We start from the raw sequence: 23,216 nt of genomic DNA, 5'->3' as shown, positions 1-23,216 counted from the left end.
CCTCCTACGCGTGGGTGAGACTGAGGCAGGGCAGCCCTGGTCTGAAGCAGACACGCAGCCCCGTGGCAGTTTCCTCCTGTGTAAAGGGTTTCGCAGCCCCACGGGGCTCTGATGGTGAGAGGCCACACAGCACGTGCGGTGCCTACCACAGGGCCCAACCCAGCCGGCAGGGACAGGCGTGTGTGTGTGTACACGTATGTGTGCATCCCTCCCACACGTGAGTGCACAGAGGTGTGTGTCCTTCCAGAAAGGAAGCATCCAAGATGGGAAAATGGACTGAATTGCACATTTCGCAGGCAGCCTCTTTTTTAGGCAGGTGATGTTAACCGCTGTTCTCCCCTCTCCGCCTGCAGCAGAGCTAGGAGGGGCCGCGTGCAGAGGCAGCAGGGCCCGGCCAGCCTTGCGAGGACAGGAGGGGCTCGGCCGCGCCCCTGGGCTGAGGTGCCATGGCCAGGCTCCGCCCCGGCCTGCTGCTCCTGATGGCCATGGTGGCCCTCGCGTCCAGAGGTGTCCAGGCCTGGGGTTCATCGAAGGTGGTGAGGAAATTCCAAGACGTCCCCGAATCCTACGTATACGTGCAGCATGCACTGTGGTTCGCCATGAAGGAGTATAACAAGGCCAGCAAGGACGAGTACACCTTCAAGGTGTTGCAGATTCTGAAGTCCCAGGAGCAGGTTGGTGGCTTTCACTCCCCGTTCTCTGCCCCCACACTCACCTTTGTGGCAGGGCTGTCGTCCGTGGAGAGCAGCTGAGAGACACCTGAGCCAAAATTTATGAACTTTATTTTAGGAATTTTTGGAAGAAAGTTAATTAAACTTCCTCCTTTATCATTCTGGAGTAAAACATAATATATCCATTCAAATAACTTAAACTTAGTTATAGTCACATCAGAAAACACAGGTAAGAGCCCAGAAGGGCTTCTGAAGGGGTCAACTTTGGAACAGTTTCAGCTGATATCATCAACCTAAGTGGCTACAGGGATGGATTATAACACATTTAACAAGTGAACAAACTCCACATCCAGCTTTCACTGTAAAAAGGAACCAGGGAAGAAGGAAAGGCTCTTTTTTTACAGAAAAATGCCTACTTAGAGATGTGAAAGAATATGAAACTAGAAAATCACCTTTTGCAACCACCATGGTGATAACCAGCTCAGGCCGAAGATCAGCAATGAATCCTCCACCCGGTGTGGCAGGAGAGGGGGAGGGGAGGAGGAGGGAGGGGGGTGGACCGCTATAGGGGTTGCTTGTTAATTAACTACAACCAGGACACATGGGACAAATTGACACCGTGTACCTCTGATGTGACATCACTGCAAGGACACAGCGTTGCCTATATACGGTGTTCCTGCTCCAAAGGCCTGAGGGTGATCTCGAGGGACAATTAGACGAGTCCGTATTATGCAGCATTCTCTAAGACCACTTAAAAATATCAGTGCTGGGCTTCCCTGGTGGTGGCGCAGTGGTTGAGAGTCCGCCTGCCGATGCAGGGGACACGGGTTCGTGCCCTGGTCCGGGAAGGTCCCACATGCAGCGGAGCGGCTGTGCCCGTGAGCCATGACCGCTGAGCCTGCGCGTCCGGAGCCTGTGCTCCGCAACGGGAGAGGCCACAACAGTGAGAGGCCTGCGTACTGAAAAAAAAAAAAAAAATCAGTGCTGTGAAAGACGGGGAAGAAGAAGGAAACGGTTCCCATTAAAGGAAGCTTAAGAAACATGACGTTAAATGCCAGATGTGATCCTGTATTGTCTCTTGGATTTAAAATTATACTGTAAAGGATGTTCTTAGGGCAGTTGGAGGGATTTGAACACGGACCATGTCTAAGATGAGTGCATTGAACCAGCGCTGTGTTTCCTGAGAAAGAGGGTTGTCCTGAGGTTTATGCAGGAGCCCGAGATGGGAGGTGGAGGGGTGAGCAATGAGAGGGGTCGGCAGAGGGTGAGGGGGCCCCACTGAGCCTGGGTTACATGTGATGCCGGCCTGACCTACACCTCTGCCCCTCTTCCTCCTCCACTCGCCCCATCTGCCCTCTAACCTGCACTGCCCACCCTCCAGCCACCGTCAACCTGCTTCCGTTTCCTGTTTTCTTATGTGGGCAGAAGTTTCACTCAGCGTCTGGATCCCCTAGTTCCTGGCCACCTGCACAGGCTGAGGGCCCCGGGCTCCTGCTGGTTCTCCATGTGGCCCCAGTTGTGTGGTTTGTGTTTTCAGGCAACGACACCTGGTCCAGGATGTGCATCCCCAATGGGTGGCTGAAGTAAGACCTCATGGATGTCAATGCCCCAGGGGGCTCAGATTTGGTGCCTGTTCTTAGTGAAGTTCCCGTCTTTCCCAGGGTTAGTCCACTTTCTTGGATGTTTTCATCTGTGCTCTCCATTTACAGAAATAGGTATAGATGGTTCTGCTTTAAAGGCAGGTATTTAATAATAAAATAAACCAAAGACCCACACAGCTCAAGACTAACGAATCATTTCATAGTGTTTGCTACTTCTTTTCACGAATGTACATCTTGTGTGTGTGTGGTTTTCTTTTTTTGTTTTTATTTTAACCAAATAGCACCACTTATTAAAAAGGGCATTATTTCTACACTATGCCACAGTGTCACCCCTGCCAAGCATGAGGTAGTTCTGCAGATGTAGGACTCTTTTCTATTCTATATTTTTTTAATTTTTGAATTTTATTTGATTTATTATTTTACACAGCAGGTTCTTATTAGTCATGCATTTTATACACATCAGTGTATACACGTCAATCCCAATCTCCCAATTCATCACACCACCACCACCACCACCCGCCGCTTTCCCCCCTTGGTGTCCATACGTTTGTTCTCTACATCTGTGTCTCTATTTCTGCCCTGCAAACTGGTTCATCTGTACCATTTTTCTAGGTTCCACATATATGTGTTAGTATACAATATTTGTTTTTCTCTTTCTGACTTACTTCACTCTGTATGACAGTCTCTAGATCCATCCACGTCTCTACCCAATTTCGTTCCTTTTTATGGCTGAGTAATATTCCATTGTATATATGTACCACATCTTCTTTATCCATTCATCTGTCAATGGGCATTTAGGTTGCTTCCATGACCTGGCTATTGTAAATACTGCTGCAATGAACATTGGGGCGCATGTGTCTGTTTTTTTGTTTTTTTGTTTTTGCAGTAGGGGGGCCTCTCACTGTTGTGGCCTCTCCCGTTGCAGAGCACAGGCTCTGGATGCGCAGGCTCAGCGGCCATGGCTCACGGGCCCAGCCGCTCCGTGGCATGTGGGATCTTCCCAGACCAGGGCACAAACCTGTGTCCCCTGCATCGGCAGGCGGACTCTCAATCACTGTGCCACCAGGGAAGCCCAACATGTGTCTTTTTGAATTATGGTTTTCTCTGGGTATATGCCCAGAAGTGGGATTGCTGGGTCATAGGGTAATTCTATTTTTAGTTTTTTAAGGAACCTCCACACTGTTCTCCATAGTGACTGTATCAATTTACATTCCCACCAATGGTGCAAGAGGGTTCCCTTTTCTCCACGCCCTCTCCAGCGTTTGTTATTTGTAGATTTTCTGATGATGCCCATTCTAACTGGTGTGAGGTGATACCTCATTGTAGTTTTGATTTGCATTTCTCTAATAATTAATGATGTTGAGCAGCTTTTCATGAGCTTCCTGGCCATCTGTATGTCTTTGGAGAAAAGTCTATTTAGGTCTCCTGCCCATTTTTGGATTGGGTTGTTTTGTTAATATTGAGCTGCATGAGCTGTTTATATATTTTGGAGATATCCTTTGTCTATTGATTCGTTTGCAAATATTTTTTCCCATTCTGAGGACTGTCTTTTCGTCTTGCTTATGGTTTCCTTTGCTGTGCAAAAGCTTTTAAGTTTCATTAGGTCCCATTTGTTTATTTTTGTTTTTATTTCCGTTACTCTAGGAGGTGGATCAAAAAAGATCTTGCTGTGATTTATGTCAAAGAGTGTTCTTCCTATGTCTTCCTCTAAGAGTTTTATAGTGTCCAGTCTTACATTTAGGTCTCTAATTCATTTTGAGTTTATTTTTGTGTATGGTGTTAAGGAGTGTTCTAATTTCATTTCTTACATGTAGCTGTCCAGTTTTCCCAGCACCACTTATTGAAGAGACTGTCCTTTCTCCATTGTATACCCTTGCCTCCTTTGTCATATATTAGTTGACCATAGGTGCGTGGGTTTATCTCTGTGCTTTCTATCTTGTTCCATTGATCTATATTTCTCTTTTAGTGCCAGTACCATATTGTCTTGATTACTGTAGCTTTGTAGTATAGTCTGAAGTCAGGGAGTCTGATTCCTCCAGCTCCATTTTTTTCCCTCAAGACTGCTTTGGTTATTCGGGATCTTTTGTGTCTCCATACAAATTTTAAGACTTTTTGTTCAGTTCTGTAAAAAAATGCCATTGGTAATTTGATAGGGATTGCATTGATTCTGTAGACTGCTTTGGGTACTATAGTCATTTTCACAATATTGATTCTTCCAATCCAAGAACATGGTATATCTCTCCATCTGTTGGTATCATCTTTAATTTCTTTCATCAGTGTCTTATAGTTTTCTGCATACAGGCCTTTTGTCTCCCTAGGTAGGTTTATTCCTAGGTATTTTATTCTTTTTGCTGCAGTGATAAATGGGAGTGTTTCCTTAATTTCTCTTTCAGATTTTTCATCACTAGTGTATAGGAATGCAAGAGATTTCTGTGCATTAATTTTGTATCCTGCAACTTTACCAAATTCATTGATTAGCTCTAGCAGTTTTCTGGTGGCATCTTTAGGATTCTCTATGTATAGTATCGTGTCATCTGCAAACAGTGACAGTTTTACTTCTTCTTTTCCAACTTGTATTCCTTTTATTTCTTTTTCTTCTCTGATTGCCATGGCTAGGACTTCCAAGCCTATGTTGAATAATAGTGGTGAGAGTGGACATCCTTCTCTTGTTCCTGATCTTAGGTGAAATGCTTTCAGTGTTTCACCATTGAGAATGATGTTTGCTGTGGGTTTGTCATATATGGCCTTTATTATGTTGAGGTAGGTTCCCTCTATGCCTACTTTCTGGAGAGTTTTTATCATAAATGGATGTTGAATTTTGTCAAAAGCTTTTTCTGCATCTATTGAGATGATCAAATGGTTTTTATTCTTCAATTTGTTAATATGGTGTATTGCATTGATTGATTTGTGTACATTGAAGAATCCTCACATCCCTGGGATAAATCCCACTTGATCATGGTGTTTGATCCTTTTAATGTGTTGCTGGATTCTGTTTGCTAGTATTTTGTTGAGGATTTTTGCATCTATATTCATCAGTGATATTGGTCTGTAATTTTCTCTTTTTTTGTAGTATCTTTGTCTGGTTTTGGTATCAGCGTGATGGTGGCCTCATAGAATGAGTTTGGAAGTGTTCCTTCTTGTGCAATTTTTTAGAAGAGTTTGAGAAGGATGGGTGTTATCTCTTCTCTAAATGTTTGATAGAATTCACTTGTGAAGTCACCTGGTCCTGGGCTTTTGTTTGTTGGAAGATTTTTAATCACAGTTTCAATTTCATTACTTGTGATTTGTCTGTTCATATTTTCTATTTCTTGCTGGTTCAGTCTTGGAAGGTTATACCTTTCTAGGAATTTGTCCATTTCTTCCAGGTTGTCCATTTTATTGGCATAGAGTTGCTTGTAGTAGTCTCTTAGGATCCTTTGTATTTCTGCAGTGTCTGTTGTAACTTCTCCTTTTTCATTTCTAATTTTATTGATTTGGGTCTTCTCCCTCTTTTTCTTGATGAGCCTGGCTAATGGTTTATCAATTTTGTCTCTCTTCTCAAAGAACCAGCTTTTAGTTTTATTGATATTTGTTATTATTTTCTTTGTTTCTATTTCATTTATTTCTGCTCTGATCTTTATGATTTCTTTCCTTCTGCTAACTTTGGGTTTTGTTTGTTCTTCTTTCTCTAGTTTCTTTAGGTGTAAGGTTAGATTGTTTATTTGAGATTTTTTTGTTTCTTGAGGTAGGTTTGTATAGCTATAAACTTCCCTCTTAGAACTGCTTTTGCTGCATCCCATAGGTTTTGGATCATCGTGTTTTCATTGTCATATGTCTCTAGGTATTTTTTGATTTCCTCTTTGATTTCTTCAGTGACCTCTTGGTTATTTAGTAACGTCTTGTTTAGCCTCCATGTGTTTTGTTTTTTCCTTTGATTTCTAATATCTCATAGCATTTTGGTCAGAAAAGATGCTTGATATGATTTCATATTTTTTTAATTTACTGAGGCTTGATTTGTGACCCAAGATGTAACCTTCCTGGAGAATGTTTTGTGCGCACTTGAGAAGAAAGTGTAATCTGCTTTTTATTGGATGGAATGTCCTATAAATTTCAATCAAATCTACCTGGTCTACTGTGTCATTTAAAGCTTGTGTTTCCTTAGTAATTTTCTCTTTGGATGATCTGTCCTTTGGTGTAAGTGAGGTGCTAAAGTCCCCCACTGTTACTGTGTTACTGTCGATTTCCCTTTTTATAGCTGTTAGCAGTTGCCTTATGTATTGAGGTGCTCCTATGTTGGGTGCATATATATGTATAATTGTTTTATCTTCTTCTTGGATTGATCCCTTGATCATTAGGTAGTATCTTTCCTTGTCTCCTTTAACATTCTTTATTTTAAAGTTTATTTTACCTGATATGAGTATTGCTACTCCAGCTTTCTTTTGATTTCCATTTGCAAGGAATATCTTTTTCCATCCCCTCACTTTCAGTCTGTATGTGTCCCTAGGTCTGAAGTGGGTCTCTTGTAGACAGCAAATATATGGGTATTGTTTTTGTATCCATTCAGGAAGCCTGTGTCTTTTGGTTGGAGCATTTAATCCATTCACATTTAAGGTAATTATCGATATGTATGTTCCTATTACCATTTTCTTAATTGTTTTGGGTTTGTTTTTGTGGGTCGTTTTCTTCTCTTGTGTTTCCCACTTAGAGAAGTTCCTTTAGCATTTCTTGTAGAGCTGGTTTGGTGGTGCTGAATTCTCTTATCTTTTGCTTGTCTGTAAAGCTTTTGATTTCTCCATCGAATCTGAATGAGATCCTTGCCAGGTAGAGTAATCTTGGTTGTAGGTTCTTCCCTTTCATCACTTTAAGTATATCATGCCACCCTCTCCTGGCTTGTAGAATTTCTGCTGAGAAATCAGCTGTTAAGCTTATGGGAATTCCCTTGTATGTTATTTGTCATTTTTCCCTTGCTGCTTTCAATAATTTTTCTTTGTCTTTTAATTTTTGCCAGTTTGATTACTATGTATCTCAGTGTGTTTCTCCTTGGGCTTATCCTGTACAGGACTCTCTGCACTTCCTGGACTTGGGTAGCTATTTCCTTTCCCATGTTAGGGAAGTTTTCAACTATAATCTCTTCAAATATTTTCTCGGGTCCTTTCTCTCTCTCTTCTCCTTCTGGGACCCCTATAATGTGAATGTTGTTGTGTTTAATGTTGTCCCAGAGGTCTCTTAGACTGTCTTCATTTCTTTTCATTCTTTTTTCTTTATTCTGTTCTGCAGCAGTGAATTCCACCATTCTGTCTTCCAGGTCACTTATTCATTCTTCTGCCTCTGTTATTCTGCTATTGATTCCTTCTAGTGTATTTTTCATTTCAGTTATTGTATTGTTCATCTCCATTTGTTTGTTCTTCAATTCTTCTAGGTCTTTGTTAAGCATTTCTTGCATCTTCTCAATCTTTGCCTCCATTATTTTTCTGAGGTCCTGGATCATCTTCACTATCATTATTCTGAATTCTTTTTCTGGAAGGTTGCCTATCTCCACTTCATTTAGTTGTTTTTCTGGGATTTTATCTTGTTCCTTCATCTGGTACATAGCTTTCTGCCTTTTCATCTTGTCTATCTTTCTGTGAATGTGGTTTTTGTTCCACAGGCTGCAAGACTGTAGTTCTTGCTTCTGCTGTCTTCCCTCAGGTGGATGAGGCTATCTAAGAGGCTTGTGCAAGTTTCCTGATGGGAGGGAGTGGTCAGGAATGTACATTTTATTTCTTAGTTGACTGTCAGCTCAAATGCAGGTAAGGATGCAAAAGAATCAGGTAGAAACAGGTTCCAAAAGAGGCTAGAACAGAAGTGTTTAAAAATCCTTGGCATTCCAGCTACAAACTGCTGGAAAACATATTGAAGAAAGGGGGTAAGGAAGAATGCACCACCCCCCAAACAAAAATAACTCCTAATGAAAGCGAACAGAAAAATGCTGGGTGAAAATTTGGATAAAAATAACATATGACCACGTGCTATAGAAAGAAAACTGCTCTATTCCATTGGATGATTTAAGTTAAAAGTGCAAAGATCTTTATCAGCAGTGGTCACTAACAGCCTGAAGTCAAATCTGGCCCACTTCTCATATTTGTACATCCCGTGAGCTACAAATGATTATAAGAAACAAAAGAAGGAGACTATTTTGTGACATATGAAAATTACTTTACATTGAAACTTCAGTGTCCATAAACACAATTTTGTTAAGACACAGCCACACACACTTTTTGAGGGTCCTCTGGGCTGTATTTGTGCTGCAAAGCCTGGAATATTTCCTCTCTGGCCCTTGAAGAAAAAGCATGTGGCCGCCTGCTCCAGTTCATAGCTGGCTGGGGTTCTGCTGCCGATTTCACACATGGCGAAGACTGGTAGGAAAGACCGCCAATGGCAGCCTGGGGCCATGTTTACTTTGTGCTAGATCCAGTGGCTTTCTGTATGCGCACTCAGGTTTTCAAGTTCACATAGGAGGAAACGGGCACAGAGAGGTTTAGTAACTTGCCCAGGGTCACACAGCTACTAAGTAGAAGAGCCAAGATTTAAACCCAGGCTGTCTGCTCTTAATCCGCCCATGCTACTGCCTCTGAGTGATGCTGGATGGGGAGGGGAGGCTCTGCATGGGGAGGGGAGGAGAGGGGAGATGCCCAGAAAGTCAGGGATTTGGGAGGGTATATGACGTGGAATAAGGCAAGGATGACTAAAACTACCAAAACTTTAAAGGGAATAGATACACTCTCAGTGGATTTCGATGAAAATGCTGTTTATTTCCAGAGCTCCAGTGAGCAAACCATTAGTTTTCCCAGGAAAAATGGTCTTTAGGGAATAGTTTTCTTGCTTTATTTTGGTGACAGTTGTCATTACTTTAAAATTAAATACCATAATGAGAGTGACTGAGAAACAGAGAGAGAGAGAGAGAGAGAGAGAGAGGTAAGAACCACCTCCACGTTACCCCAAAACTCTGGCCAAAAAAAAAAAAAACTGTAGAGGGAAGGAGGTGAGAAGACATCTTTTGCCCTAAGCAGTCAGTGACATGTTTGTTTATCAGAAATGACAATTGATACCACATATTCTTTTATGATCTCTAACTTTAACTTACTCATGGACAGGTCACAGATAGTTTGGATTACCTTCTTGAAGTCAAAATTGCCCGGACAATGTGCAAGAAAGCTTCGGGGGGAAATGAAAACTGCTTAGTACAAAGGGATCCCAGAATGCAGAAGGTAGGTGCTAAGATAGAGTTCAACAGCCTTGGATGGTCTTGCTCAAAATCACCTGTTACCCTCCAAGGATTCCTCCCAGTCTCTGCCCTTGCATGGATCATGGAACTCCTAGAGATTCCCCATTTCTGACCTCCTATAGATTCGAGCTTATCTGTTTTCTTTATTTATTGAGACTTAGAAAGGAAGAAAGGGTAACTACCTGAGCTCCGTGGAAAATAAATGTTAAAACCTGATCCTGTTTTAAATAGTAAAAGGCCCTGTTCACTTAAGGTAGAAAATTTAGAAATTTTCCGAAGTATTAAGTAGCTTAAAATCAACTACAGAAGAAAAAAACAATCGACTAAAAATACCTTTATGGAAAGTTTACTGCTGTCAACTTAGTTTTATACATCCTAGTTTCTTCTATATTTTACATTTGTATTTTTGTGTAGTGGGGATCACACTGTACACTGGTCCACAATTTAGATTTTTATTTAATAATAAAATCTAAGGATTTCCAAAACCGTAAAATTATTTGAGGGCGTTATGTAATGAAACTATTTGACTTCGTTTAATGGTGTTTCCACATATTATTTAGTCAGCCCCTGAGAATTGATTATTTAAGTTTTTCTAATTCGTAGCTATTATGAACAGTGCCATAATGAATATTCTTCTTTATTTCTGTTTGTGTGTATATCTGATCGTTGTTGCCTTGTGGGCAGAGTTCCAAGAAGTTGAATTCCTTGTCCAATATTTTTTCACCTCTTAAAGATTTTTAATATGTTAATACAGTGCTAAAGTATCCTCTATGGTTGATTTTAATAATTGGGTTTTCAAACCCTTTATTTTGCGATTTTTTCCTGTCTACCCTGGCGATCACAAGTTAAGCAATTAGTTAACCCTCTGGTAAGCGCACAACCTGCCCTCCCTGCCCTCCCTGCCCTCCCTGCCATTGTCAGGAACCAGCTCCACCCATCCTGATGCCCCTCCAGCCTGGACATCCCGCTGACCTGGCCTCAGTTCCTCCGTGGTCTGTCTGGGTTACTGGTCACTTGGTCTTATTTCCCCCTCAACCTGACCCCTCAGTCTGTGTATCTTATGCAACTTCACTTCTACTGGGTGTTGCCATAAAGAGCTATTTGTACTTTATATTTTTCTTCTAACTGAATAAAGATTTTAGGTGAGAGGAGGGACACAGTGATCTCATCCACACCAGGAGCCTGGAGCCCCGCTCCCTCTGCAGGCCCTGTGTCTCCTCCCAGCTCCCCAGCTGCAAGCTTTCCCTGGTGGAATCTGGCCAAACTCTGACACCGCTTTCCAAGGCATGCAGGACCCTGGCTATTCTTGTGGTGCCGTATACCCTGGGAAGGACCCACCGGTCCCTCCACGCTGCGTGGGGTCTCCATGGGCCGCAGGAAGTTGGCGTGTCTGGAGAAGGGCCAGAGCTGGACACTAGGATTTCTTGAGGATAATTGGTCCTGGGCTCCAACTCTTGCTCACCTGGAGCAAATGGAGCCACAACCGTGATGGCTTCAGCTCTCAGGGAGGTGAACCGATGGGGGTCCATCCCAGTCATGAGGCTGGCTGCTCTGCCATTGGGCCAACAGCTTGGGGATCTGTAGAGGCGTGGCTGGCTCAGACGGCCTTTTGTCCCTCTTGAAGCCAAATCCTGGCACCTGGAAAGAGGAACTTCTGGGGGTTTTTGACTTTTGTTTTTTGCAATTGTTCTTACAAGCTGGTTATTGTTTTTGTCTCTTTTAGATGTTTCATTGCACCTTTATTGTGGCATCCAAACCCTGGAACTTTGAACTCAGTATGCTGAAGAAAGAATGTCAGCCTGTCTAATGGTCTTCTAGCACATTCTGCCACTCTCATGAGCATTTAAAGAAGCAAAGACACTCGCAGAACGTTTAAATAACACATCTGACCTATTGACTTCATTTTGGAGCCTTCTTGCTTTTTTGTGCATTCTTCAGGCGTGGAGGCCGGTATTGTGCCGGGCTGTGTAGTGTCTTCTGCTTGGGCAACGCATGTACCAGCAGGGGCAGTCTGCTCCCAATGAATGGAAGAGAAAACGAACCTGTTTCCGTATTTCACCAAACTCTGGGCACAAATTACTTTTCGCTGACAGCTCTTTGTGTGGAACTAATAGGAAGACCCACCCCTCCACTGCTTCAGGCTGGTGGGTAGTTTCTGCAAGGCTCTGAAGATGTGTTGAGAATGTCCATCCATGGATTTCCACAGAAATCTCCCTGCCCAGGGCTCTGGAAAACACAGCAAAATGGCTTTAGAAACAGTTTTAAGCCCCCCGATCCAACCTGGGAGCTAGCTGTATCATTTGGAGATTTGTGTTTTACTTTTGGTTTTGAATTGAGGCAGAAAAATGCAAAGAGTGATGGTACATGGAGAGTAGGCTGCATCTGTGCATGTGTGTGTGCGTGTGTGTGTTCATGTGTGTGTGTGCTCGCACAGGGTAAGAGGTATAATCTAATGCTGCATGACTGATCACCCTGCCCTTGGTGCTTAAGCAATGTATTTATGTCTCCGTGGTGTCTGTGCACCAGGGGTCTGGGGTGGCTTGGCTGATGTCCGCTATCCTGAGGTCACACTCAGGCTCTGACGGCACTGCCCTCGTCTGAAGGTGAGTTTGGCCCCGGAGAACCCACTCTCCAGGCGGCTTGCCCTCCCGGCTGCTGGCTGGCGTTGGCTGTCGGCAGGTGGTCTCTATCCTCAGTGCGGGCCTCTCCACTTGGCCTCTCTGCGCTGGGTAAGGGAGATCGGTTCCTCTGGACAGAGTGTCCGAGAGACGGGGATGGAAGCCACAGCGCCCTCGGTGACCCAGCCTCAGGTGTGACGCACCGTCAACTCTTTTTGTTGTTGGTCACCTAGATCAGCTCTGGTTCAGTGCAGGAGGGGAGGCTTAAAGGTGTGATGACCAGGAGATACGGTTCAGCAGAGGCCATGGAAGAGGCCGGCTCTCGCTGTGTGTATGTCCGTGTGTGTGTGTCTGTGTGTGTGTGTATGTGTAGGGCTGGGCTGAGATGGTGAAGCGGGTCAACATGACAAGAAGGAAGCACGTTCCAAAACGTAGGTGTGGAAACTACAGCACTGGTGTGCAGGTGAGGGCCAGCCAGCCAGGTAAGTGTCAACAACCACACAGGAGTAGGTCGAAGCCCACCTGGCTGACAGGTGAAGCCTCCCTGGGACTCCTCCTCTCGCAGGACTTGCCTGCGGTGAGCATCTGTGAGGGGCGGGCTGGACATCAGGGTGCCTGATGCTCCTGAGAGGAGCCCTCCGCCAATGCAGGACTTGGGGGAGAAATACCTCAGTTCTTTTTTATAAATTACAGTGTAATTGACCTACAACACTGTTAGTTCCAACTACACAACAATATTCCTCTATTGTACAAAGTGATCCCCAGGATAAGTTTAGTTGCTATCTGTCACCCTATTGATACAAAGTTATTACAATATTATTGACTGCCCCCATGCTGGACCTTTCATCCTGTATCTCATTTATAACTAGACTTTTGTACCTCTTAATCTCCCTCGCCCTTTTCATTCACCCCTCTCCCCCCAGCATAGATCATCAAGAATTTGGGGGGGAAAAAAAGAGAAAGAGTCACAAATGCACCTTCCGGCAGGTCATGTTGCATTCCCGGGCTGACCACCACCACGAGGAAACTAGGGTCCAAATCCCACGGCTGTTCTAGCTCCCTGGGAGTCTGGGGACCAGGGCTGGGGGAGGTGCAGACGGGGGGAGCAGGATGTGGAATACACAGGGAAGGGACGGCCAGCTGCTGGGTGTGACCCTGCGTCCATCACCAGACAGCCCCGCCCCTTCCTGTCCACCGGAGAGGCCCGGGCAGCTGCAAAGTCCTCCCAAAGTCTCCACTTGCTTATTCCTTTGTGTTGAGTCCTTATTTATTGAGCTCCAGGGCTGTGCCTGGACCCTGACACGTGGGAAAGCTGAGGAAAGTGTCCAAATGTGCCCCTGGCAGATGGGAAAGTGGGCACAGAGCAGAATACAGGGTCTGGAGGCAAGGCATTTGGTCACTGATGCTGCATTTCCTTTCATGGCCCTCTCGATGCCCAGCTGCAAGCCTTGGTGACCCAGAGCCTATGGCCGACAGGTCAGCAGCTGGGAGGGCAGAGTCCCCACTAGTTTCTCGTTTCAGGAGAGGGGGTGCCTGCCTTAGCTGTGGGCTGCGCTTGGAGCCCAGCAATCCTGCCTCTGCCTCCGGCGAGGTGTTGCCCAGGGATGGACAACAGGGCCAGAAACCCACTTCCCTGATTCTTCAGTGCACAGATTCCAGTGGGAGGAAGGGGTCCAGCACACACCATTCCAGGCAGAGGTGCGCAGGATCAGGGAGGAGGCTCCTCCCACCAGGACAGGTCCCTCAGTCCACACCTGTGCTCACCAAGCTAAGCAGCACAGGTGTCCTACCTTCTGGACTAGTGAGGGATAGTGGGGTCAGGACAAACCCAGGCCCTGCAGCTCCCCTCCAGGGGCAGATGCACTGGCAAAGCCCCACGCGTGTGGGCTGACAGGCAGCGCACCATCCCTGGCAGAAGCCGGGTTTGACCCCCCTCCCAGGGTCCCTCCACAGCCCCAGGAAAGGGGTGAGCTCATGAAGGGCCGGGCAGCTTCCCCACATTGGGGTGACCTCAGAGGAGACCCTTTCCCAGGAGTTGCTTAAGGAGAGTTGTGGCGTCGATTCCTTGGAAACATGATGGGAAGCACAGTGCGTAAAGGATCCTTTAAGCTTCCTTTGGCGGAAACAGCCAGGAGTCAGGAAAGGCCTCAGAGGGAGAAGGAGGAGGGGTGGGGGAGGGTCTTGGAGAGCAACTTGCCTGGTCCAGGCCCAGGTGGCAGGGGGACAAGAGCACAGCTGTGCCTATGCTGAGCAACGCCCACCAACAGCGAGGATGCCCGTGCCTGGGCTCCCCTTGGCTCTGCCGGAGTCACGGGCCTGGGAAGCCAGCCAGGTGTGTGTGGAGGACGCATCCTGAAGAAGTCCTCACACCACACAAAGGGTCCCCTCTCCGGGAGACCCTGTGACACACACTTGAGAGCAGGTTTTGATTCAGGAGGTGATCGCGGGCAGCACAAGGAGAGGAGGCAAGAAGGGAGAAGGTCCACGTGGCTGCTACCAACAGTCCCAGGGCAGCCATGGGCTTCAGCACAGCCACCTCTGAATGGCCACCCTGGGGCAGGGATGCTGAGCCTGGAGACACTGCTCAGACGCACCTGTGCTCCTACCTTGTGGCACCTGCGGCTGGCTCAGGTGTCCACGGAGGAGAGACCCAGCCCCTGGGCTCAGCCGGCTGCCCTGCTGGCAGGACAGCCTCAGCTGCCCAGCACCCAATCTCTGGAACCAGGTGGCACAAAGCTGCTTGCAGTGCTGACGTTTAATGACCAGTTCTACAGGAGGAAATGACAGGGAGGAATGTCCACATTGCCCGGATGTGACACCCAGACACCTGCTCATACAGAGGACAGAACCAGAGCTGCTCAGCCACTGAAGGGCCACGGCAGGGTGCGGTCTCATTCAGCGGAGCCCTCCGAGCAGGTGTTGTTCGGGAGTTGAAACTTTGTTCTCCAGGGTTCAGTGTCAATTGTAAAGAAGCAGGTGATGGTCTACGGGACAAAGCACAGGGACAGAGAGTGGCGGGAGGAGCCTTGAGAAGCGTGTGGCTCCAGCTCTAAAGCCAGCATCCCCCCAACCTTGCCTTCCTGGGGTGGGCAGCTGGGGGTGCAGGCTCTGGCCCTCAGTCCTGGATGTTCCCGACCTGGGACTCTCTCCTAACCCCAGAGGCACCTGGGTCATTCTCCCCTCTCCAGCTCTGTGGTCTCCAGGGACCCGTCCCCCAGGATGTCCCAGTGTGACCCATGACCCCAGCGTCCCAGCAGGGTCTCTGATCCAACTCGGGTTTGTCCCGGGGTGGGGTTCACCTGCCTTATCACCAGGGCAGGGCCTGGGAGGGAGGGCAGTGGGGCTCCTCAGCTTCCACCCCTCGGGCTCTGGGTCAGTGGCAGGGGGACCCGAGAGGGGGCTACTCAGCCAAGGTGATGTTGTTGCCGCCCCCCTCCGCACTTCTCCTGAAGGCAGGGAAGGGAGGTGGGTGAACACCAGGGAGGGCACATTCCCGTCTCTGCCCCAGGTGACCCGGACCCAAGTGGTCAGGAGCAACCTGACGTCAGTGTGACCTGGGGTGCAGCGGCTAGACAGGCCAGGGGCATACAAGTGACCGGGGCTGGCCTGTCTGGCTGGGCTCCGTCCTGCAAATGTCCCTCCGTGTCCCTTGGAACGGCATTGTCATCACTCCCCACACCCCCTGCCCCGAGGCAGCGTCCACAGCCTTGTAACCTGAGGGCTGCTGTCGCGTGTCTTACATTGTTCACGTCTGGACCTGCTTGAAATGGACAGTTGTCAATGTCTTCGTCAAATTTCCCACACCTGGTTCGGCCGAGCTGCAGCTCCGTGGAGAACACGATGCCATTTGCCTGCGTTTGTACAGACCTTGAAGTGGACACATTCCCTGCACCCCCACACACACACATTCACACACACACACACACGAGAATACAAGCACACAGGCACACTCACAGGATTGGGACGATGGCTCTATGAAACATCACCCCTCTCACAAAGTGCACTCTGAAGGTTTCTGTCCTCTTCTCCACTCCCTGGTCCTTCAGCCTTACAGTGTCTTCTGGCTCCATCCGGCCTTTATTTCCAACACCCAGAGTCAGTCTTGGACTCCAGGCCAAAGACCATAGACAGAGGCCCAGCTGGAGGGTGCAGGGCAGCCGGACCAGCCAGGACCAGCTCCAGTGTCCACGGAGTGAAGCCCAGCAGTGTGGAGGGCCCTCTGCCTTCCTTCTATCACTCAACCCAGAGGTGCAGAGGGAGTGACGCCCCAGCGCCCCACCACACACAAGCATTCAGACAAAGTACACGCACACGCACACACAACCACACACGCGCACGCAACCACACACGCGCACGCAACCACACACAGGACCAGAAGTGCTCCTCCTCCGGAGTGTTCTCGGTGTTCATGCCTGCAGCCCACATGAAAATCACACCCCTGGTTGCATTCTGTAGAGACTGCATTGCTAGGGGAACATTTTAGGGTTAAGAATGCCATCTGGGAAGAGTGTAAATCACACTCGGTCCACGTAGGTGGGGACCCAGAGGGAGCCCAGAACACGTGGAGTCAGAGGAGAGGCTGTGAGCTCCCAGAGGCTCCTCAGGACCAGGGGGACCTGTGACTCCCGAGCCGCTCTCCCCCTCCCTCTGTGGGTGTCTCTGTGTATCTCTCTCTCTCTGTTTTTCCTAAACTAACCTATTTTAATGTTATTTCCATGAAATCGTTTCTAAATCTCTCTAATCCAGTATCTTCTGTCTGGCTCTTTATTTTTACTAAATAGTTTCACCCCCTCTTACTCCATATTTGGTCATTCTTCATTAAACAAGGTAAGAAATGATGAAAACTGAAAACACACCTTACATGTAAGTAGACTGACAGTTTAAAAAATTCCCAAATTATTTTTTTTATAAAACCTGAAACTAACCAAATAGAGTTTATCCCTCTATATTATGGGTTTCAAATGGTGATAGAGATCCCTTGATGACAACCCCCTCCTGGCCCTCATTAGCAGCAGGTGTGGGCCAGTGCAGGAGGGGGGAGGATGTGGTACCTACCGGCTCCTTCCACGACCTCAGGATTCGCACCACCTTGTAGGCATTGCTGTCCTGGCTCCTCTGGTTGAATACATGTACGGCGTACTCCACGGTGGCAGGGAAGTAAAGCTCCAAGGTTGCTTGGTCTTCACCATTCCCTTCCCCTTGGGGTTGCCAGACGTGAGTCACCACGAGCTGGGGACCTAAGAGAAGCAGGAGCAGGGCCCAGGGCTGAGCCCACCTGCACGTCCACTGCTGACACAGCATGGCTGTGGGTGCCCGGACACCCAGGCTTCGCCCTTCCCTGCGCCGACTGCCACCCAGCCTCCCTGGGCATTGGGCCAGTTCATCTGCTCCGGGACATACTCCTAGCCCTGGTCCTCCCCTATGGCGTCACACCCTGTCCCTTCCCTCTTGTGACCCTGCCTCCTCCATCCAAAGCTGATAAAATTGTCTCCTGTTGAGGAAAGAGAAGCGAGACCCAGGCAGGGTGGGTGGAGAAGGACCAGCCGTGGAGGAGGGACCCCTGCAGCTGAAGCCCAGCCATACACCCCCCTCGGCACCTCAGTGGGAGGGGAGGCTGAGTTGTGTGTCCCAGTTTCGGACGCTGAATCAAGGACACAATTGCAAAGGGTTGAATTGGAAGGGGGTCTCTGGACGCAGCAGTAGGTGCGGGTCAGCGAGAAGAGGAGGGACAGAGCCAAAGAGGATGAGTGGCCCAGAGCCAGCTTGTGGGTGACAGAAGGCGGCCTGCCCAGAGGGGAAGCGTATTCACGCTAAGAAAGCAGCAGAGGGCCGAGGTCTGGACAAGTGCAGGTGTGTCCTTGTCCCCCGTGGCCCCCAGCCCCCTCGAGTTCTGGAACACAGGTGCCCAAGCCCCTGGGCGGGTGCCGGGGGAGAAGACTTGCAGGTCTTGAAGCAGAAGCTTCCCGCCAAATCCCTGCATCTCTCATGACACAATCACTCCGCCCTGGGTTCTCAGCCTGGGGCCTGGCTACCTGATGGACACGCCCTCCCTCCAGAGGTGTGACTGGAGGGTGGCCTCTGACACACCCTGGGCCTGGGTGCCCCCTTGTCGGGGGCTGTCACCGGAGGAGGCAGAGTGAGTGAGGGGGAAGCAGAGAGAGGGGAGGAAGCCAAGGTGCTCAGGAGGCTGAGCTGAGCCCGCAGGAGACGCCAGTGTCTCGGCGCCTCGGGGCCACAGCTCAGCGGGCACACGACTCCTGTGTGCTGGGTTTGCGTCCGAGGAAGAGACTGTCACAGCCTCCAGCTGGGGCACAAACCAGCTCTGGGACGATGACACAGCACACTCTTTCCAGACAAGACTTTGCCTCTGTGCCCCCGAAACAGGCCTTTATCCTCTGTCCGCAGCTACTGGAGCACTTCCGAGGGGCCCAGCATCCCCTGGAGGTCTGTGGATGCCCCCTACTCTGGGCCTTGCCCTCCTCCAGGATCCTGACCCAACAGGTCTGTTCAGGCCCGGAGAACGTGCCTCTTAGTCGGTTCGCAGGGGATGGTACTGTCCCTGCCTCTGGTCCACACACTGAGTAGCACAGTTCAGGGTCCCCGGGAGTGGCCACAGCAGAGTCACAATGGGAAGTCACTCACTTGTGTGGGCTGGGGGCTTGAGAATGGTTTCTGGTGGCCACACCGGATCAGAGAAGGAGTAAGGATACCACGCCTGGGGACAGAGAAAAAGGTGGGTTTCTAGAAGCCCAGCATCAGTGAGTAGATGGTGTCTATGGGGGGAGAGAAGGGCCTTTGACCCTGACTTTCTGTCCCCACCCCACCCCCGCCCGACTTGCTTAGAGCTGCTGTCTTCCCGGGAGCAGGCGCTCTGAACCCTGCCCAGGCCTCCCCTCCTCGGGGTGCCCAGGTGCCCGAGACTAGCTCACATCTCATCCTCCCCTCACTCCTCCCTGAGATCTTGGCCTGGCCCTCAGCAGTGAAAGCTCAGAGCCCTAACCACTGGACTGCCTGAGAATTCCCTGTGATTTTTTTTTTTTTTTTCAAACAGCTTCCATGGTCGCCGTTCCCTGGTGTCCAAGCACAGGACTCAGTCCTGGCTAGAAGATGTCGTTTTGCCATTTGGTGTTTGCAACAAAGAAGCAAGGCAATACGATCAGGTGTGAGAAGCAGCCAGACGTGCAGGAAAACCCGAGAGAGGTTGTGTCTCTGGACTACCATTCAACCTCGAAGCAGAAGGATGTTGCATTAATGTGGATGGACCAGGAGGAAATTTTAGTGACGGAAGCCAGACAGAGGACAAAACACTGCTTGATTCCACTTTCATGAGGACTCCAAAGTACTCAAAGTCACAGAAGCAGAAAGTGGAATGCTGGCTCCCAGGGCTGGAAGGAGGCAACTGGAGGGGAAGTTGGTCAGAGGATATAAATCTTACTTACGAGATGGACAATTTCTGGATGTGTACTCTACGACATAGGGCCTGGAGCTGACACTGCCGTGGACTTGCACCTGGGCTGACAGGTCAGATGTTGAATAAGTGCTCTCAACACCGGAAAAGAAAAACATTAAATAAAAACGTGAAGGTGATCCGTGTATAGCCTGGACAGTGGGAGCTTTCTCACGTGGATCCCAGCCTCCAAACTCTTAAGTGTAGACATTGGATGTGTGCAGCTTTTGCTTGTCAGTCATATTTTCCATAAAGTGATGTAACCAAAAAAATCCACAACAGGTTGTCCGTTTTCTCAGATGGCTGTAAGTTCACTAAAACTGCAAAGGAAACGGAAGTGACGTGGCTTTTTTTGCCGGAGAGTGAATATCCAGGTGTAGGGGTGAGATGAGGTGGTCAGCAATTGTAGGAACGTCTCAGTGGATTTTTGGGGGGAACAGGCTGTGGAGATGTGAGTGAGTCCTGACACACACCTGGATGGATAGCAAGTATCTCGACAGAGGCCGGCAATGCCCACAGTGGCCACTCACACTTTGTCACCAGAGGAGCCTGAAAAACACGGGTCTGTCTTGTTCATGTCCTGAGGGCAAGCAGACCTGTGCATTCAAAGAGGGTGTCCACACACACTCTCATACGAGGGACGGTGTGGACCCCTGTGCACAGCATCTCTCCTCTCAGTGCAGCCCAGGAGAGGACGGCATGGCCACAGCCAGCCCGGGACACGGCACGTGGACACGACTGGCCCTTACAAATGTGTACAGAGCCCCCGAGTCCTTGGTGGTCTGGTGGTCTCCCTTCCCAGACTGAGAGCTACGGACACATCCAGACAAGAGCCCAGGGAAGAAGGGTGAATGTGGGCCTTAGGCTGGGAGGCCCTGAGACGTGGGCACAGACAGAGCCGGGGCCCAGGAAACCCAGAAGGTGTGCAATCCCTGCTGGGGGCCCTCTGCCTGGCCCTGCCTCTACCTAGGATTGGGCTACCTTTGCTCTCAAGACTCCTACTCATCCCTCAGGGCCCAGACCAAGTGTCACCTCTTTTCCAAAGCTGTCCTGACTCCCATCAGAAGAACTCTGTCTCCTTGGACTGGATCATGGGCACCGGTTGGCCTGTATCCCAGGGGAGGCAGGGCTTCTGTCATGTCCATGTTCATGTTGCTGGCACCAAGCACCCCCTGGACGTCTCACAGGGAGTTCTCCAGAAGTACTCACTGAAATGGGCCTGATTCCGTGAAGCCCAGCTCTGTGTGCCAGAAGCATCCCTTTCAAGGATCAGAGAGTATGGGCCATGGCCAGGACCAACCACCAGCCCTTCTCTGGGGAGCTGGGGTGAGCAGTAGGTCATCTCTACACAGGACACACGATGATCCTTCCGGACAATGCCCCCAAACTGACAGCTCAAAGCCGTCCTTCCGGGGGGTCTGGTGCCCTGAACTCACTGTCCAGACTGACTGGCCCCTCCTGTCTGCGCCTCCTTGCCCAGGATCGCATGCTTGGCTTCCAGACCACCTCCTGCTTAACACTCCCCTCGGGACCCCACCCAAATAGCCCAAGATTCCCCAGGCTCCCCAGGAGTTGGGGAACAAGGATGTGCCTAGGGTCCACGTGGTCAGAGGAAGAAATGGGCAGAGAGAACCCCAGGACCGAGCTGCGTGACCACCGTCTGCCAGAGAAATTGAGACAGGCTGGGACCTGGGACCCTTTGCTGCAGTTCTGCGATGCTTGCACCTGGACACACCTCTCCTCCAGCAACAAAATACAAAGAAATGGCATGGGACTAAAAATAACTGCATGCATGCAGTTAGGCAAATTCTGGACAAAAGAGACCAAAAAACCCAACTGCCACTTTTGAAGAGTCTGGAGCACAAGCACGGTACTGCGCATGCCCCCTGCACACCCCACCACCTAAGGGGCGGGCAGACCACCTAAGCCACACCTCCAGCCCAACCCCTGGACACACCCCTACCCTCACCCCCTGTAAGGAACAAGCTCGCCACACCTCCCTGAGCGAGCACGCAGGAGAACCTGTTGTTTGTTCTCCCTCCTCCTTGCTGCAGCAGGGGCCCCAATAAAGCCTTGCCTGAATTTCTTGTCTGGACTCTGATCAATTTCTATTGATTGGGGAAGGCCAAGAACACTGACTGGTATTAGATTTATGGTGCCCAACATGGGGCACTTGTCCCCTTCTGGGGCGAGGATCTGGACACCTCCAGGACCAGTGAATTCAGCTTCCCCGTGGGTGACAAGTGGCCACCTGAACCTCTTGTTTCAGAATCACCACGTTTGGTAAGTCTGCCTTCCTGGCTCCTGGGGGCCTCAGTACCCTCATTCAGGCAATGCTTTCCGCCTCCCCTTTGTCCCTTTCCCTCTCCTGAAATCTCTCTGCTTCTCTCTCTGTCCTATCCTTCTGAGAGAGTGGACGTCAGGCAGCTACAGCATCGCTCCTCTCAGATTGTGAGACCTGCTCCCTCTGGCCGGCAGCGGCTCACCTTGACGGGTGACAGGTAGAGGTGGGAGAGGCTCGCCTCACACCGTGCAGACCTTGGTCCAGCGGGCTCTTCCTGATGGGAGATTTATGAGCATGGTAGATGTTCAAACTTCATATCGTGGAGTGGCTGGAAGTCCCAGTATTCTCACCTTTATTTTCCTGCTGTCTCTTTCTCTTTTTCAGTGTTTTTTGTCCCTCCTCCCTTTACCTCTCCCTTGGTCCTTATACCTTCACTCCCATCCCCTTTATCCTGAAAACTTCTTGCGTCTTTAGGTTTTTGTCACTGGTATCTCTGTTTTATGTAGTTTTGTTATCGACCAGGGCTCTTGGTCTCCTTAATCAATAGAAATTGATCAGAGGGCAGACAAGAAATTCAGGCAAGGCTTTGTTGGGGCCCCTGCTGCAGCAGTGGGGAGGGAGAGCAAACTACAGGTTGCCTTGCTTGCCACTCCCCAAGGGGACGAGGATCAAGCTTGTTCCATAAATGAGCCTTGATTGGAGAGACTATATATCCCCTTTTTGCCAGAAAATTTAGGACCCTAACAGTATTTTGTTATGAATCTTATTTGGTCTCACTACTTAATAAATCATCAACATATTGTAACAGAGTTCCCTTCTCAAGGCTCAGTTCCCTCAGTTCCCTTGCTAACACACTTCCAAAAAGATAGGGGCTGTTCCGAAAACCCTGCGGAAGCAACGTCCATGTATATTGGGCAGCCTCCAGGGGGTCAGGGTCCCTCCCCTCAAAGGTAAAAAGGTAATGAGAGTCTGGATGTAGGGGAATACAGAAAAATGCATCCTTGAGGTCCAAAACAGAGAAATACTGAGCGCTCCCTGGAACCTGGGTGAGAAGGGTCTATGGGTTTGGCACCAGTGGGTGAACAGGAATGATGGCCTCATTCACTGCGCATAAGTCTTGCACAAACCAACGCTCCCCGTTAGGCTTCTGTACTAGGAGGATCGGGTGCTGCAAGGGGATTGGCAGGGCCTAATGAGCCCATGTTTTAGGAATTTGCTGAGCAGCAGTTAGATTCCCCTAAGGGCCTTGGGCTTTAAAGGATATTGCCTCTTCCAGGGGTATTTTCCTCCAGGCCTTAACCTTATTTTTACTGGGGGAACACATTTTGCCCTTCCTGGCACCGAGGTATCCC

General features: G+C 49.1%; 2 protein-coding genes across 2 annotated transcripts; one reads left to right on the top strand and one right to left on the bottom strand.

The window, feature by feature from the left end:
• Window positions 1-446: 446 nt before the first annotated feature.
• LOC114893973 (cystatin-13-like) lies at window positions 447-11,322 on the top strand. Its single transcript, XM_029220032.1, has 3 exons — window positions 447-674; window positions 9,385-9,498; window positions 11,239-11,322. Exons 1-3 carry the CDS (start codon window positions 447-449, stop codon window positions 11,320-11,322), a joined length of 426 nt encoding a protein of 141 aa, XP_029075865.1.
• A 3,702-nt stretch (window positions 11,323-15,024) lies between these two features.
• CST9L (cystatin 9 like) lies at window positions 15,025-19,191 on the bottom strand. The gene is made up of 5 exons (XM_029220822.1): window positions 19,183-19,191; window positions 18,776-18,848; window positions 17,193-17,370; window positions 15,874-16,000; window positions 15,025-15,117 (listed from the first exon to the last, which is right to left on the bottom strand). Exons 1-5 carry the CDS (start codon window positions 19,189-19,191, stop codon window positions 15,025-15,027), a joined length of 480 nt encoding a protein of 159 aa, XP_029076655.1.
• Between the last annotated feature and the right edge of the window lie 4,025 nt (window positions 19,192-23,216).

The sequence above is a fragment of the Monodon monoceros genome, unplaced genomic scaffold (genome assembly GCF_005190385.1).
Source record: "Monodon monoceros isolate NGI ecotype Baffin Bay Population unplaced genomic scaffold, NGI_Narwhal_1 Super_Scaffold_13, whole genome shotgun sequence".
NCBI lineage: Eukaryota > Metazoa > Chordata > Mammalia > Artiodactyla > Monodontidae > Monodon > Monodon monoceros.
This window is presented reverse-complemented; position numbering and strand designations above follow the sequence as displayed.